At 45.2% G+C, this 13,508-nt stretch overlaps 1 protein-coding gene across 1 annotated transcript in view; it reads left to right on the top strand.

The window, feature by feature from the left end:
* Nucleotides 1–13,508, top strand: part of MTMR12 (myotubularin related protein 12) — a 68,507-nt gene that overhangs the window by 18,493 nt on the left and 36,506 nt on the right. Inside the window, exons 2-3 of the mRNA XM_060092762.1 lie at nt 9,706–9,766; nt 12,502–12,644. Coding sequence (XP_059948745.1) covers nt 9,706–9,766; nt 12,502–12,644 — 204 coding nt within the window. The remainder of the gene's footprint in view (nt 1–9,705; nt 9,767–12,501; nt 12,645–13,508) is intronic.

Below are 13,508 nucleotides of genomic sequence, written 5' to 3'. Positions count from 1 at the left end.
CTAGCCGGGTGTCTGCTTCGTCTGCAGAGTTGGAGGTAACAGCGGCTCTAAGAGCCCTACTCCAAGGCTTGCTGTGAGAATTAACTGAGTTAATAAGTATAAAGCCCTTTCGACGGTGCCTGCCACAAAGGCTCTAGAAATGTGTCATCATTATTCACCTCAGCCTCAGGGAGGGCTGGCCCTTGAAAGTAGCCACTTGGGCATTCATAGCGTGGACACTTGTGATTTCTGCAGTCTGCAAGCGACCCCTGAGTCACGATGTAGTAATCTGTGATGTCAGTAAGGAAGAGATTGTATTTTTTTTTTTTTTTTTGCAGTACGCAGGCCTCTCACTGCTGTGGCCTCTCCCGTTGCGGAGCACAGGCTCCAGACGCGCAGGCTCAGCGGCCATGGCTCATGGGCCCAGCCGCTCCGCGGCATGTGGGATCTTCCCGGACCGGGGCACAAACCCGTGTCCCCTGCATCAGCAGGCAGACGAAGAGATTGTATTTACTCATCCAATTGGAAAGGTCAGGTTGGACAGCCTTTAATCACTCATCCAGTAAATTTGCGCGTGAAGACAACAGCTTATACACATTGAGAACTCAGCATGGTCAGGAGTAGGACATACACGTGGGAATCTCATCACGTCCTGTAACCCACTTGAAGATCCATGTCCAGCTTCAGCGCATCCAGACGTGGGCTGTACCTTACGGTTAACCCTTTCCCCTCTTCTCCAGTCAACTCTGCTCGTTCTCCCCGGATCAACAACAAAAACTTTGAAATATTATCTCCGTATTTGTTTTTTCTGTGTTTTTCTTGTGGAGTTCAAAAAGCTACTGTAAAAATACGGAGGCAGAGGAACTGTGGGACATAGCTGATGAGTACTCTCCATTCTGTGTGCCCTACCTTCTCCCCACCACCCATACAGGTCGCTTCCCAAAGTAAAGGAGAAAATTCACTGTTTTTGAGGGGAGGGTTTCTTTATGGTTCCTCTTTGCATACCCTGACTTACTGGAGTCCTCTAGGTTATTTCTCTTCTCAGGACTGGCGTTATGTTTTGATTGGGGGGATGGAGGGTGGTTGATGGTAGTGGTGATGGTGCTTATTTCTTTTCCTGAGTTGATTATCTTGTAAGAATTGATAGTGAACATTTATACTTTTTTTGAAGTGTTAACCAGAGACAGGTTAGTGATGATTGCCTGCAGCGTGGCTCCTTTCTTCCAGTGCGCAAGTGCTTATACAGGTATTTATTCTCAATTTGTTACCATCTTTCAGTAGCTTAATCTACTTTGGTTGTTTTTTTTGGCCGCGCCCCCACAGCTTGTGGGAATCTTAGTTCCCCGACCAGGGATTGAACCCAGGCCTATGGCAGTGAAAGCTCTGAGCCTTAACCACTGGACCGCCAAGGAATTCCCAGCTTAATCTACTTTGAATAAATTCAGCAGTCGGGAAAGCTTACCTTTTGTTGGCATGCCTGAGCAGTCCCTTCCTCAGATGCGGTGTTCTCTTAAGAAAGCCATTAGTTTACTCTTTTGGTCTTTTTTTTTTTTTTTTTTTGCGGTACGCGGGCCTGTCACTGCTGTGGTCTCTCCCATCTCGGAGCACAGGCTCCGGACGCGCAGGCTCAGCGGCCATGGCTCACGGGCCCAGCCGCTCCGCGGCATGTGGGATCCTCCCGGACCGGGGCACGAACCCGCGTCCCCTGCACCGGCAGGGGGACTCTCAACCACTGCACCACCAGGGAAGCCCTACTCTTTTGGTCTTATAGTGGGTTCAGAGTACTTTCTATTGCAGAAGAAAAGACACTAAAGGGCAGGACCTAAGTCATTGTAGAAAACAAATCCTATTAACAGAGAAGTTTCTTTTTCTACGACTTCAGATAGTACTGTGTAGTCGAAGTCTAATGGAATTAGGACCAACCTGGATGTTGCTAATTGCAGGAGTTTCTGATCCACAAAAAAAAAAAAAGAATTGAGAAGCCTCCTGAGTGGTGTCAATTTAGTTTCATGTGGGAAACAGGATTGAGAGAGAAGCAGAGATTATTTTACTCAGAATCTTGAATAATTGCAACTCTTGAGAAGTATGTTGGAATTCTTTGCTTAGTCATCAGAAGAAAGGAGGAGAAAAAAGCAAGGAATCAAGAAGCATAGATTCTGCTGGGTCCAACAACTGTAACAACTCCCATTTACTGAATATGTGTGCCAGGTGTTGACACCCGTTTCTCTTCATATCCTCATACTGAGGTATTGTTTCCATTCACACAGGAGGAAACCAAAGCTCAGGTTAAATGGCAAGCCCAAGTTCATGTCTGTAGGTACCAGAGCTGGGTTTGGACTGTGGCCTCAAGTCTGTATTATTATTATTATTTTTTTTTCTATAACAAAAATTTTTTTTTGATGTTGGGGGTAGGAGTTTATTTATTTATTTATTTATTTTTTTTTTCTGTGTTGGGTCTTCATTTCTGTGCAAGGGCTTTCTCTAGTTGTGGCAAGCGGGGGCCACTCTTCATCGCGGTATGTGGGCCTCTCACTATCGCGGCCTCTTACTGCGGAGCACAAGCTCCAGACGCACAGGCTCAGTAGTTGTGGCTCACGGGCCTAGTTGCTCCGTGGCATGTGGGATCCTCCCAGACCAGGGCTCGAACCCATGTCCCCTGCATTAGCAGGCAGATTCTCAACCACTGCGCCACCAGGGAAGCCCAAGTCTGTATTATTTATTTTCAGTACATGCACAGAGAGAAGCTTGGAGAAGCCAGGGGAAAGGCAAAACTTAAATTGTCAGTACTAGGCTGTGTTAAAAATACAACTCTCTGCTTTAAAAAAAAGGTAAATTTTGTTCTAAGATACACATGGATTCCCACCTAATATGTGGATGCAAATGAATTTCTCCCCTCAGATCTTCTATTTTAGCAGAGAAAACAGAGTATTAAGTGTCCATTTTAGACCAGTGGAGCGACTTGGAGGAAATAAAATGTTTGTGTTATGTCTTTTTAGCACTTGGTGCCAGATGTGATAGAAGGAAATTGTGTTTTGGAACCTTTAGGGATGTTATGTTGCCTCTTGGAATTTGCCCTTCTGGCTGGATAAAATTAAACCGAGAATAACAACTTCGGTTTTTGACTCAGAGCCCTTGTAAGCAGTGAAGGGTTGATGTGAACATTTATAAGCATCTTGGCCTACGAGAGCTTCATTGTAGAGACCCCCGCTCCATTCTTTTCAAGGTCAGTGATCATCTGGCAGGGCCCTTCCCTTTTTCTGCCTTTGCTGAGGGGCCCTAGGTCCATCACACTTTGGAGATGAGCGCATTCTGAATGCGAACTTGGTAAGAAACTAGTTTTTGAGAATCAGTGGAATGGAAACGACCAGGCTGCTTTGCAACCTCTCAGCAGATTCTCAGGAGTGTAGCTGATGTTAGCTTTCACACGCTTTTGTCCTGTATGACGCAAATCCTTGTACAGTGGAGTACAGTTTTCTTAAGGGAATTTTTCTAATTTGTTCTAATCAGTTTTGTAACAGGAGACTGGTTTTCTGTTATACGCAATGGCTGTGATGACTTTTTTCTTTTGTGGTAGGAAACTGGAGACCATGTTTATTGGAACTAGGACACAGCAGCGAGGAATGTGGGCTCTGGAGTTAGTCGGGGCTTGGGCTGAACCCTTGGTTAGTGACTTATTTTCCTATAAAAGGGAAGTTCTTGAACCTCTTTAAGCCTAAGTTTCTTCACCTGTAAAATGGAGATAACGCCAGTCCTAGAGTTGTGGTGAGGATTAATGAGATACTAATGAAGTGTACTTACCTGGCACATCATAGAGCTTTATAAATGCCGGCTCTTATCATTGTAGTTAAAAGCGTCTGGTCGAAGTGGAAGCTGGGACTGACAGCTTGGGGAGGGCTTTGATTGCTGTGCGCAGACTTGGACACACCTGTCTTTACTGCTCAGCAGTCTTTTTCACTTTGTGATTTTCAGCAGTGTTCCAAATAGATGAGGTTGCTGCATGATCTGTGTTTTTGGATAAGTAAAGTCTTGCGATTTGTTTCATGGCATTCGAGGCAGGGACTCACATGCACTGGATGGTTAGATTATTTTTGGACGCTGGCTTTTCAGCAGCGGTGTATATCTTACTGCGTTATTCTGACCTCTCCTTTCCCTCTCTGCAGCTGAAGGAAGTCTGATGAATAGCGGCAGCTTTAGCAGGAAGTCGAGCACTGTTAGGAATCTTGGCGGTTTTTCTGTCACCCTATCCAGTGTTGAAGTTCCCACACGCTTCATAAGATACATGACTCCTCCATGACTTAGCTGCGTGGTGGGTTTTCCCTTTTCACAGATCAGTTTTTGGTCAGGAACTTGTTGCCAACATCAGAACGTATTTAACATTATTCTAGAGAAGAGGAGTCCCTACCTTTTTTTTTTTTTTTTTTTTCCGGTACGCGGGCCTCTCACTGTTGTGGCCTCTCCCGTTGCGGAGCACAGGCTCCGGACGCGCAGGCTCAGCAGCCATGGCTCACGGGTCCAGCCGCTCCGCGGCATGTGGGATCTTCCCGGACCGGGGCACGAACCCGTGTGCCCTGCATCGGCAGGCGGACTCTCAACCACTGCGCCACCAGGGAAGCCCAAGGAGTCCCTACTTTTAAAATGAAAAATGTGTACTAAGCTTCTGGGGCATTTTACAAAGATGAGGGTGAGTGGGGAAAATGTCTCCAGTCCTTTCCTTTTTTCTCCCAGGAAATGCTTCTGATGGATTCATTTTCATCCCTTTGAGAACATGCCATGTTGTGACAGTGTTTTAGAATGGAGAGCAGGTCTGTGGGGGTCTTCCTTTGCCATTTCTAGTGAGGGAAAGCCACCAGGGACCCTGCCTTCTTCCTGGGCGCGAATCCTCAGGCTCACGAAGCAGGCAGTGCAGCTCCCGCTTCCCTTCTCCCCTGCCAGTCTTACTCGTGAGATCGGTGGCTCTGACATTGATTCCTAATCCTGCGGCCCCCGATATATTGCACGTTGACATGCTGCGTGACGTGATTCCGTCATCTGTGGTTTCTCATTTGTTAGTGCAGCTGGTCTAAGTTGATGCCATTGGTGACAATCAGCAGAACCACTGTAGCTAGTTTTTGCTGATGCGGGGATCCATTTATAAAGATACAGGTGTGGTTCATGGAACTGTGGGCCAGAGGCGTGGTTGGGCCTCGCTAGAGCCAGGAAAGCCATGGAGTCCAGGCTATGACTGCTTGTGTGTCTGGGTTGGGCTTTTATCTCCACGTATCTTCTTCATGTGTCTCATTCTTTGCAGAACAGCTTTCTCTACGGCTCCATATTTGTGGCCAGATCTGCAAGTCTGTAGTTGAAGCAGCCAGTTTGATTAGCTTCTCTTGGCCCTTCAGCCAAATTAACGGGGAGATAAAATGATCAGCCGTTTGCGGGTACTGCTGTCTGTTAGCCCACGCAGGTAATGGGGAGGAGGTGACTCTCTCCTGGAGGTGGGGCGCAGGGGACAGTTGTCTGGGGAAGGGGCATTTGGGGTAGGACAGAGTTCTAAAAGATGTCTCCTAATTGTCTTGTTTATGGAATGTAAACAAAGTATATCACTAACCATTTCAAGAATTGATGTATGTAGGTAGTTTGGGGTAGTATAACATCTTTTTTTTTTTTTTTTTTGCGGTACGCGGGCCTCTCACTGTTGTGGCCTCTCCCGTTGCGGAGCACAGGCTCCGGACGCGCAGGCTCAGCGGCCATGGCTCACGGGCCCAGCCGCTCCGCGGCATGTGGGATCCCCCCGGACCGGGGCACGAACCCGTGTCCACTGCATCGGCAGGCAGACTCCCAACCACTGCGCCACCAGGGAAGCCCTGGGGTAGTATAACATCTTTATCATCGGAAGATGATACTTCCTTGGACGTAACAGTACCATAGTCTTCTCCGTGCTGGCTTCAGTTCCAAGCACTAAAGATGATTGCTAGAGTTTTCTAACAGCTGATTGAATTTAATGAATAGCTTTGCTTTCCTCAGAGAAAGATGATAAACCTGTCAAAAATACTTGTGCTTTAATTTAGTTCTTTGTCAATGACAGATGATGAAAACTCACAATGAGAATTTCTAAGTTACCGAAACACTCCTAGCATTTACATATGCAAAAATAGTCCCTCTTGTGTAACCTAGAGCAATGCATCAGGATCATCTGGGGAGCTTCTACAAAACCTGAGGCTCAGCTGCATTCCCCGCACTCTGATTCCTCAGGCTTGTGTTGGGGCCTGAGTGTCTGCAGAGGTGACAGGCTCCCCAGATGATCGGATGCTCCACAGGTTTGAGAACGCTGCCTCCCAGAGGCTTGATTTATTGGCATCTCCTGGGATGGAAATCATAGTCATCTCCAAAACAGACCACACACCAAACAGGTTCTGTGAAGACACCATGACTTCGCTCTTGTTCTTCAGCCTCAAGACGGGCTGCTGGGCTCTCCTGCCTCAGCCGTACCCGTTTCTTCTAGTGCCGTGCTTCAGTCTGAATCAAGAAATTCAGAAAACTCATGCCAACCAGAGACTTCTACCCAAAACAAACCAAAAATATTCCATTTTTATTTGTTGACAGAACTGGTTGTGTGTTGTAGGATTTGATTGGTCGCATCCCCATGGTGTCATTTAACATGTTTCTCTGTCCCGGTATTCAACCTATACATTGGTAGGTTGACGTAGCAGCTCAAGCAGATTGAGATCAGATATTTTGGCAAGAATTCTTCATAGATGGTGTGGTAGGTTGAAGAGGGGGCCCAACATGCCTCTCTTTTTGTTATGTTAACAGTCATTCTTTTTCCAGTTTTTTACTGTATGATATTTTTTATTCTTATTATGGAAAAATTTGATTTTGACCCACTAAATTGATTTACAACCCACTAATAGATACAAGCCCTAGTTGGAGAAACATTGTCCTAGAGGGGGAGATAAGCATGCACATGGGTACTTAAAAAGTAATATTATAGGTGCTGACAGAAGAACGTATAACATGAATATTCTAGTATGGGGATAAATTTGTTTATGAAAGTAATGAAAATCTATATAAAGATGTAACCGCTGTTGAGTCTTAAAGTTAACGGCCATTTATGATTGTTGTTTTGGTCCACTAATTCATTAAGCATTGCTAATTATCTTTGAATATCTGATAAACACTGAACCCAGCATAGAAGCATTTGAAGATTTTTTTTTTTTTTTTTTTTTTTTTGCGGTACGCGGGCCTCTCACTGCTCTGGCCTCTCCCGCTGCGGAGCACAGGCTCCGGACGTGCAGGCTCAGCGGCCATGGCTCACGGGCTCAGCCGCTCCGCGGCATGTGGGATCTTCCCGGACCGGGGCACGAACCCGTGTCCCCTGCATCGGCAGGCGGACTCTCAACCACTGCACCACCAGGGAAGCCCTGAAGATATTTTTATTGAGAAACAGTGACATAGAACCTGGCCTTTATTTCTTATTAGAAGTGATTGCCTCCCATTGCACTGCCGTATGGTTTTAGGTAACTTAGAATGAGGAAATATGTTCCCGGCCGCCTTTACTGAGCCCTGGTATGCTGCAGAGTGGTTGGCTCACTGTTGACTTGATACGTTCATATTGGGTTGGCCAAAAAGTGCCTTTGGTTTTTAAGTAAAAATAAAAGACTTATTTTTCATTTTCACAGAGAACTTTATTGAGTAACGTATTCACCCTTTGTTCCACTACCTTCTGCCATTTTCAGGCAACTTCATAATTCCATCTTCCCAAAACCTTTTATCTTTTTGAGCAAAGAACTGTTCCAGTTGCCTTTTACAGTCTTCCAGGGAATTGAAATTTTTTCCACTAAGAGAATTTTCTAAAGAGCAAAATAAGTGGAAATTCGAAGATGCAATGTCTGGTGAATACGGCGGATGAATCAGAACTTCCCAGCCAAACTGTAACAGTTTTTGCCTGGTCATCAAAGAAACATGCAGTCTTGCGTTATCCTGATGGAAGATGATGTGTTTTCTGTTAAGTAATTCTGGATGCTTTTCATCAAGTGCTGCTTTCAGTTGGTCTAACTGGGAGCAATACTTGTTGGAATTAATCGTTTGGTTTTCCAGAAGGAACTCATAATAAAGGACTCCCTTCCAGGCCCACCATATACACAACATCACCTTCTTTGTTGTTTTTTAAAATTATTATTATTATTATTATTATTATTATCATTGGCTGCATTGGGTCTTCATTGCTGCACGCGGGCTTTCTCTAGTTGCGATGAGCGGGGGCTACCCTTTGTTGCGGTGCGCGGGCTTCTCACTGCAGTGGCTTCTCTTGTTGTGGACCACAGGGTCTAGGCGCGCGGGCTCATAGAGCACAGGCTCAGTAGTTGTGGCTCATGGGCTTAGTTGCTCCGCGGCATGTGGGATCTTCCCGGACCAAGGCTCGAACCCGTGTACCCTGCATTGGCAGGGGGATTCTTAACCACTGCGCCACCAGGGAAGTCCCAACATCACCTTCTTTGGTTGAAGGCCAGTCTTTGGTGTGGTTGCTGGTGTTTCATTTTGCTTACCCCACGATCTCTTCTGTTCCACATTATTGTACAGTATCCACTTTTCATCGCCTGTCACAATTTGTTTTAAAAACAGAACATTTTCATTACATTTAAGTAGAGAATCACATGCAGAAATACGGTCAAGAAGGTATTTTTCCGCTTAACTTACGTGGAACCCAAACAATCAGAGTGATTAACATAACCAAGCTGGTGCAAATGATTTTCAACGCTTGATTTGGGTATTTTGAGTATGTTGGCTATCTCCTGCATGGTATAATGTTGATTGTTTTCAATTAATGTCTTAATTTGATTGCTGTCAACTTCAACTGGTCTACCTGACCATGGAGCATCGTCCAGCAAGAAATTTCCAGCATGAAACTTCACAAACCACTTTTGACACGTTTGATCAGTCACAGCACCTTCTCCATACACTGCACAAATCTTTTTTTGCATTTCAGTTGCGCTTTTACCTTTGTTGAAGTAGTAAAGCATAATATGCTGAAAATCTTGCTTTTTTCTTCCACCTTCAATATTAAACTGGCTACACAAAAATTCACCAATTTTGATAAGTCTTTTTAAATGCACGCTGATATGACAGCTGACACATACAATCTAACAGAATTATTTCAGATGAAGTTAAAGACAACTAAGTGCTACTAGAGCCGTCTTCTGGAAAAAACCGAACAAACCTTTTGGCCAGTCCAGTAGTTTCCTGTTCTTACCTTCAAGCCCTTTACACAGGTTCATTTTCTCTCAAAAGCACACAACAATCTTCTTTTGTTTTCGATCCTTGATTCTCACTGGAGAAAGAGAGGAATCATTCTGTGGACTGTCTTCCATTCTCTTTCTGACTCTGCTTGAGCTGCTTTTCTTTGCTCTGTGACATTTATTCCTTTATATGGGGAGTGCCTATCCCTGTCCCTCCACTTGGGACAACTGATAGTTGTCAATTCTAAATAATTAGTGTAATACATTGAACCAACTTGTTGAAATTTTCTGACTTCCTTTAGTTAAAAATACTTTTAAAAAAAACTTAACACTGTAAATCAATTATACTTCAATTAAAAAACAAAACAAAACAAAACTTAGCTTGTCACATAAACAAAAAGCTCCTGAGCGAATATGATGTTTTAGTGTGTATTCTGAAAGTATGGCTTTATGTTATTCATTTTGAGCCCTTAAATAAAGAAAAATATTACCCTTTTCTCTTCTCTTTTAGGAAATTCACACAAACGAAAAGGAAGTAACAGAGAAGGAAATAACTCTTCACTTGTTGCCAGGTAACAGTCATGTTAGCATCTTACCTCATGTGCAATTCAAAGCCGGTGATAAATTGTGTCATCCCTAGTGGCACTATATATAAACTCCTTTGTTTTCATCCAGACAGTGTGTGACAGTAATGAGTTGGACAAAAATATCAATGTCTTTAGTTCAGTAACTGCATACCTGGGACTGAGTATTCCAACAGCTACAAAGAATTTTTGTTCCCCCTTCCCCACAGCTGATGAAAATAAACGTGGGAAATTCTCACCTCTTTTGTAAGCAAATGAGGTCTTTTTACAGGGTGCCTTACTTGGCCCCATCCAGTATTCTGGTCTCCAGTCAGGAAGATCCTGGTCCCCTGCAGATCCCTACACCCAACCCCTGCTGGGGTTTAACCAACCCTGGGGCTGCCAGGGCTTTGCTCTTCGGTCATCGCCAAGGACCCTGGATTGGTTGGATTTCTTCCTCCCTCCCTTCCTTCTTTCTTTCTTTCTTCCTTTCTTTTTCTTTTTCTTTTTCTTCCTTCCTTCCTCCCTCCCTCCCTCCCTTCCTTCCTTTCTTCCTTCCTTCCTTCCTTCCTTTCTTTCTTTCGTTCTTTCTTTCTTTCTTTCTTTCTTTCTTTCTTTCTCTCTCTTTCTCTCTTTCTCTTTCTCTCCCTCTCTCTCTCTCTCTCTCTCTCTTTCTCTCTTTCTCTTTCCCTCTCTCTCTCTCTCTTTCTATCTCTCTCTCTCTCTCTTTCTCTCTCTTTCTCTCTCTTTCTGTCTTTCTTTCTGATGGAGGAGAGTGACTCTATAGCTTAAGTCAAGTTTTAATCATTTCTGAATTCAGAAACAAACTTCTTGGTGGTGTAGCCTCTCCATATATGGGGCTATCCAGTGAGTTGTGCATTCGATTGTTTTGCTACTTTCTTTTTTCCAGTCCCAAATAGCTTTTTTCATAAGTATTTTTAGATACATTTCCCCAAAACAATTGAGTCCTCATTCTGGTTCTTTTAATTTTATTCCATTTTTTTGAGAGGTTATGAATATGTACAAGTTTCTGACTAATCCGCCTTATTTGGTAAACATACCAGAATCTCTAACTTTTTAAAAAATGTTTTTAAGTTTCAAAGGCTTTTCCCTATAATAATGGCCTAAACCTCAATCCATATATCCTATTGTATTTCCTCTTCTTGGGTTATATTGTAGATTCTGAAATTTACTTTTGTCTTTAGCTTAGTGTTATGTACATTCTCCCATCCCCTGGATTCCTGACGGCCTCTTCTAGGTGTGCAGCCCAGGTTTCCTAGACTAGACAGTGATCTTTTCCAGCTCGTGCCTCCCATGACCTGAGACTTTGAACGTACAAGCTGACAAGTGTGGTGCAGGTCGCCGTGCTTGCAGAGCCTCTCCTGGATGTCATTTTAGCCCCTGTGTGCCAACTCCTGGTCTCCAGTGCCTGACCATGGACCCATATGGCTTGCCTGGTCTTGGGAGAGGCTCACCATTAAAGTTGTTTTACATCAGGCGTTGGAAGCACAGGAAGCCTTGCTCACGTGTCTTCTACCTCGGATTCAGCTGAAGCACTTTTTCTGGGACTATTTTAAACCCTAATGAGGCCCTGACTTCACTGTTTTCTTCAAGCCCGGTGGTCTCTGTAGAGGCTGACCTGGTGACAAAGCCATCTTCCTGTATTTCCATTGTAATTAACCCCTTGGAAGAGAGAAAAAAACAAGATGAAATATAATATGTGTCCCCTGATAGTGTCTGAAATTCTTCTTTGTTTTCGTATTCAAAGTTAGAATAAATGAGTTTTGAGCCAAATGGTAAATTTAAAGACATTGAAGGAAGTATCCAGAGGGAGATTCTAAGGAGAAGATGGTTACCTGTTGGATGAGAAGAAAATTCCCTTTTCTTTGTCACAAAGTATTTACATTTAGTTTTTTTTTTTTAATTTTACACTTAGTTTTTCATTTCCCCTGTATCCTTTTTTCCTGCCCTTACGCAGGCGTCCAGCCCTCACGAGCCTCTCCACTTCCTGCCTATCCCTAAATCCTCATCTTTTTGACTATAGTGAGAAGTACTCTCTATCACCAGGAAATACAGCTCTCATGCTGCTGGGCGTCTGCAGATAGAGCAGGAAAGGTGACACACTGAGAGGAAATACTCTCAACTAAGAAAGAGAGGAAACAGGTTTTTTTCCCACAAACCTCTGACCTCCCTTTTCCTCCCATCCTTGTCCCTGGAGCCAGAATGAGTGCAGTCGTGCTGCACCCTGTGTGCCTGAGGAAGCTGCCTTAGGGCCCCGGGCCAGGGAGGCACCCGCCCTCTTTCCGCAGTTCCGGGGTGAGGAATGGCCCACCCTCACAGGAAGGGGGGCTCCAGAGCTACGTGCCAGAGCTCACTGGCCAGCCCTTCTGGCTTTGCTCACTTGGGTACCGCTTCTCCAGAACTTCTGCTTGGGTCCAGGTGATAAAAGCACTAAGGTCTGTGTTTGTAAGTGTAGCCGAGATCATTTCTACCTGTTTGGACACGTCCATTATTCACAGTGAGAAGACAGAGAAGTGCCCCATGTAAAAGTGTATCCGAGTCATTGTGATTTCACTTCTCCACGGTCCCCACCCTGCTTCATCTTCTCCCCTGGGTTTTGCAGCTCCCGTGTGCTGTGTTGTAGTGTGTGTTCGTCTTACAGGAATAGAGCCGGGAAGCTTGTACTGTTTGTGTTCTGCATGTTGCTGAGGACTCTCAGGAGGACTTGTTTTGGTTTTGATCAGGTGAACAGCTGCTCTGTGAAGCCAGCACAGTACTGAAGTGTGTCCAGGAAGACTCCTGTCAGCGTGGAGTCTATGGGAGGCTTGTCTGCACAGACTTCAAGATTGCTTTCTTGGGCGATGACGAATCTGCATTGGATAATGATGTATGTATGAGCTGCACTTGGCTGAGTTTGTGGGAGCACTGCATTGGGGGCCCCATTGTCTTTGCTCCCAGCTTCTCAATAACTCGCCCCTAACGCACGTAAACACAAAGGCCAGAGTCTTTCCCACCATGAGTCTGCTCTCCCTCCTTTGGGATCCCCTTTCAGTGGGAAGACCACTCTGCAGTTTCCCACCAGTGACTCACGTCACGCTGGCTTGCGTTTGACCTCGTAGGTTGACACCATCAGCTTTTAATTTTCTTCTGTATTTCAGCACAATACCTATCACTCATGGGAATCACATCTCCCCAAATATACTAGTTCCCCATGTTTTCTCTATACTGAACTCTTCCTCAAGTTTAGGAACTGAATTCAGTTATGAAACTGGTGCTGAATGCAGCACTGAGTTTGGGTTGACTTTGTGTTGGCTCTGTGCTTGTAAGACTTGTCCCCCTTAGGAAGAGTGAGCAGTGGAGTGAGGGGGGAACACCCGCAGCCCTCAGGGCGCGCTGGTGGTCATGGGAACCGGCTGGCCCGGCCACGCCAGCACCCCGCCACCTGACCGCGTGGGCTTCTGTGCAGCTGTTGCTGTAGCGGCCTGGTTCCTAGTCCTGTACAGAGCTTGAATCTCCCGGGGTTTTCTTCCTGCCTTCTCGTAGCTCTGTCACTCGCCTGTCTGCATTTGTGTGGAGAAATCTGAACCTGTGCGCCACCTGCCAGCATCTCTCAGGGTGTTGTGCCTGCGGCCTGGTGGGTTGGCCTGGGAGCAGCCGGCAATGGCATGTCCCACCTGGGTTTGAAAACGAGTGTTCGCAGCATTTCTCACACACTTCACTCCTTCATCGTCCCTTTCCTAGGGATGTGACT

Source organism: Mesoplodon densirostris, chromosome 3 (genome assembly GCF_025265405.1).
Source record: "Mesoplodon densirostris isolate mMesDen1 chromosome 3, mMesDen1 primary haplotype, whole genome shotgun sequence".
In the NCBI taxonomy this organism is placed as follows: Eukaryota; Metazoa; Chordata; class Mammalia; order Artiodactyla; family Ziphiidae; genus Mesoplodon; species Mesoplodon densirostris.
The sequence above is the reverse complement of the archived record's forward strand: the minus strand, read 5'-3'. Positions and strand labels throughout refer to the sequence as shown.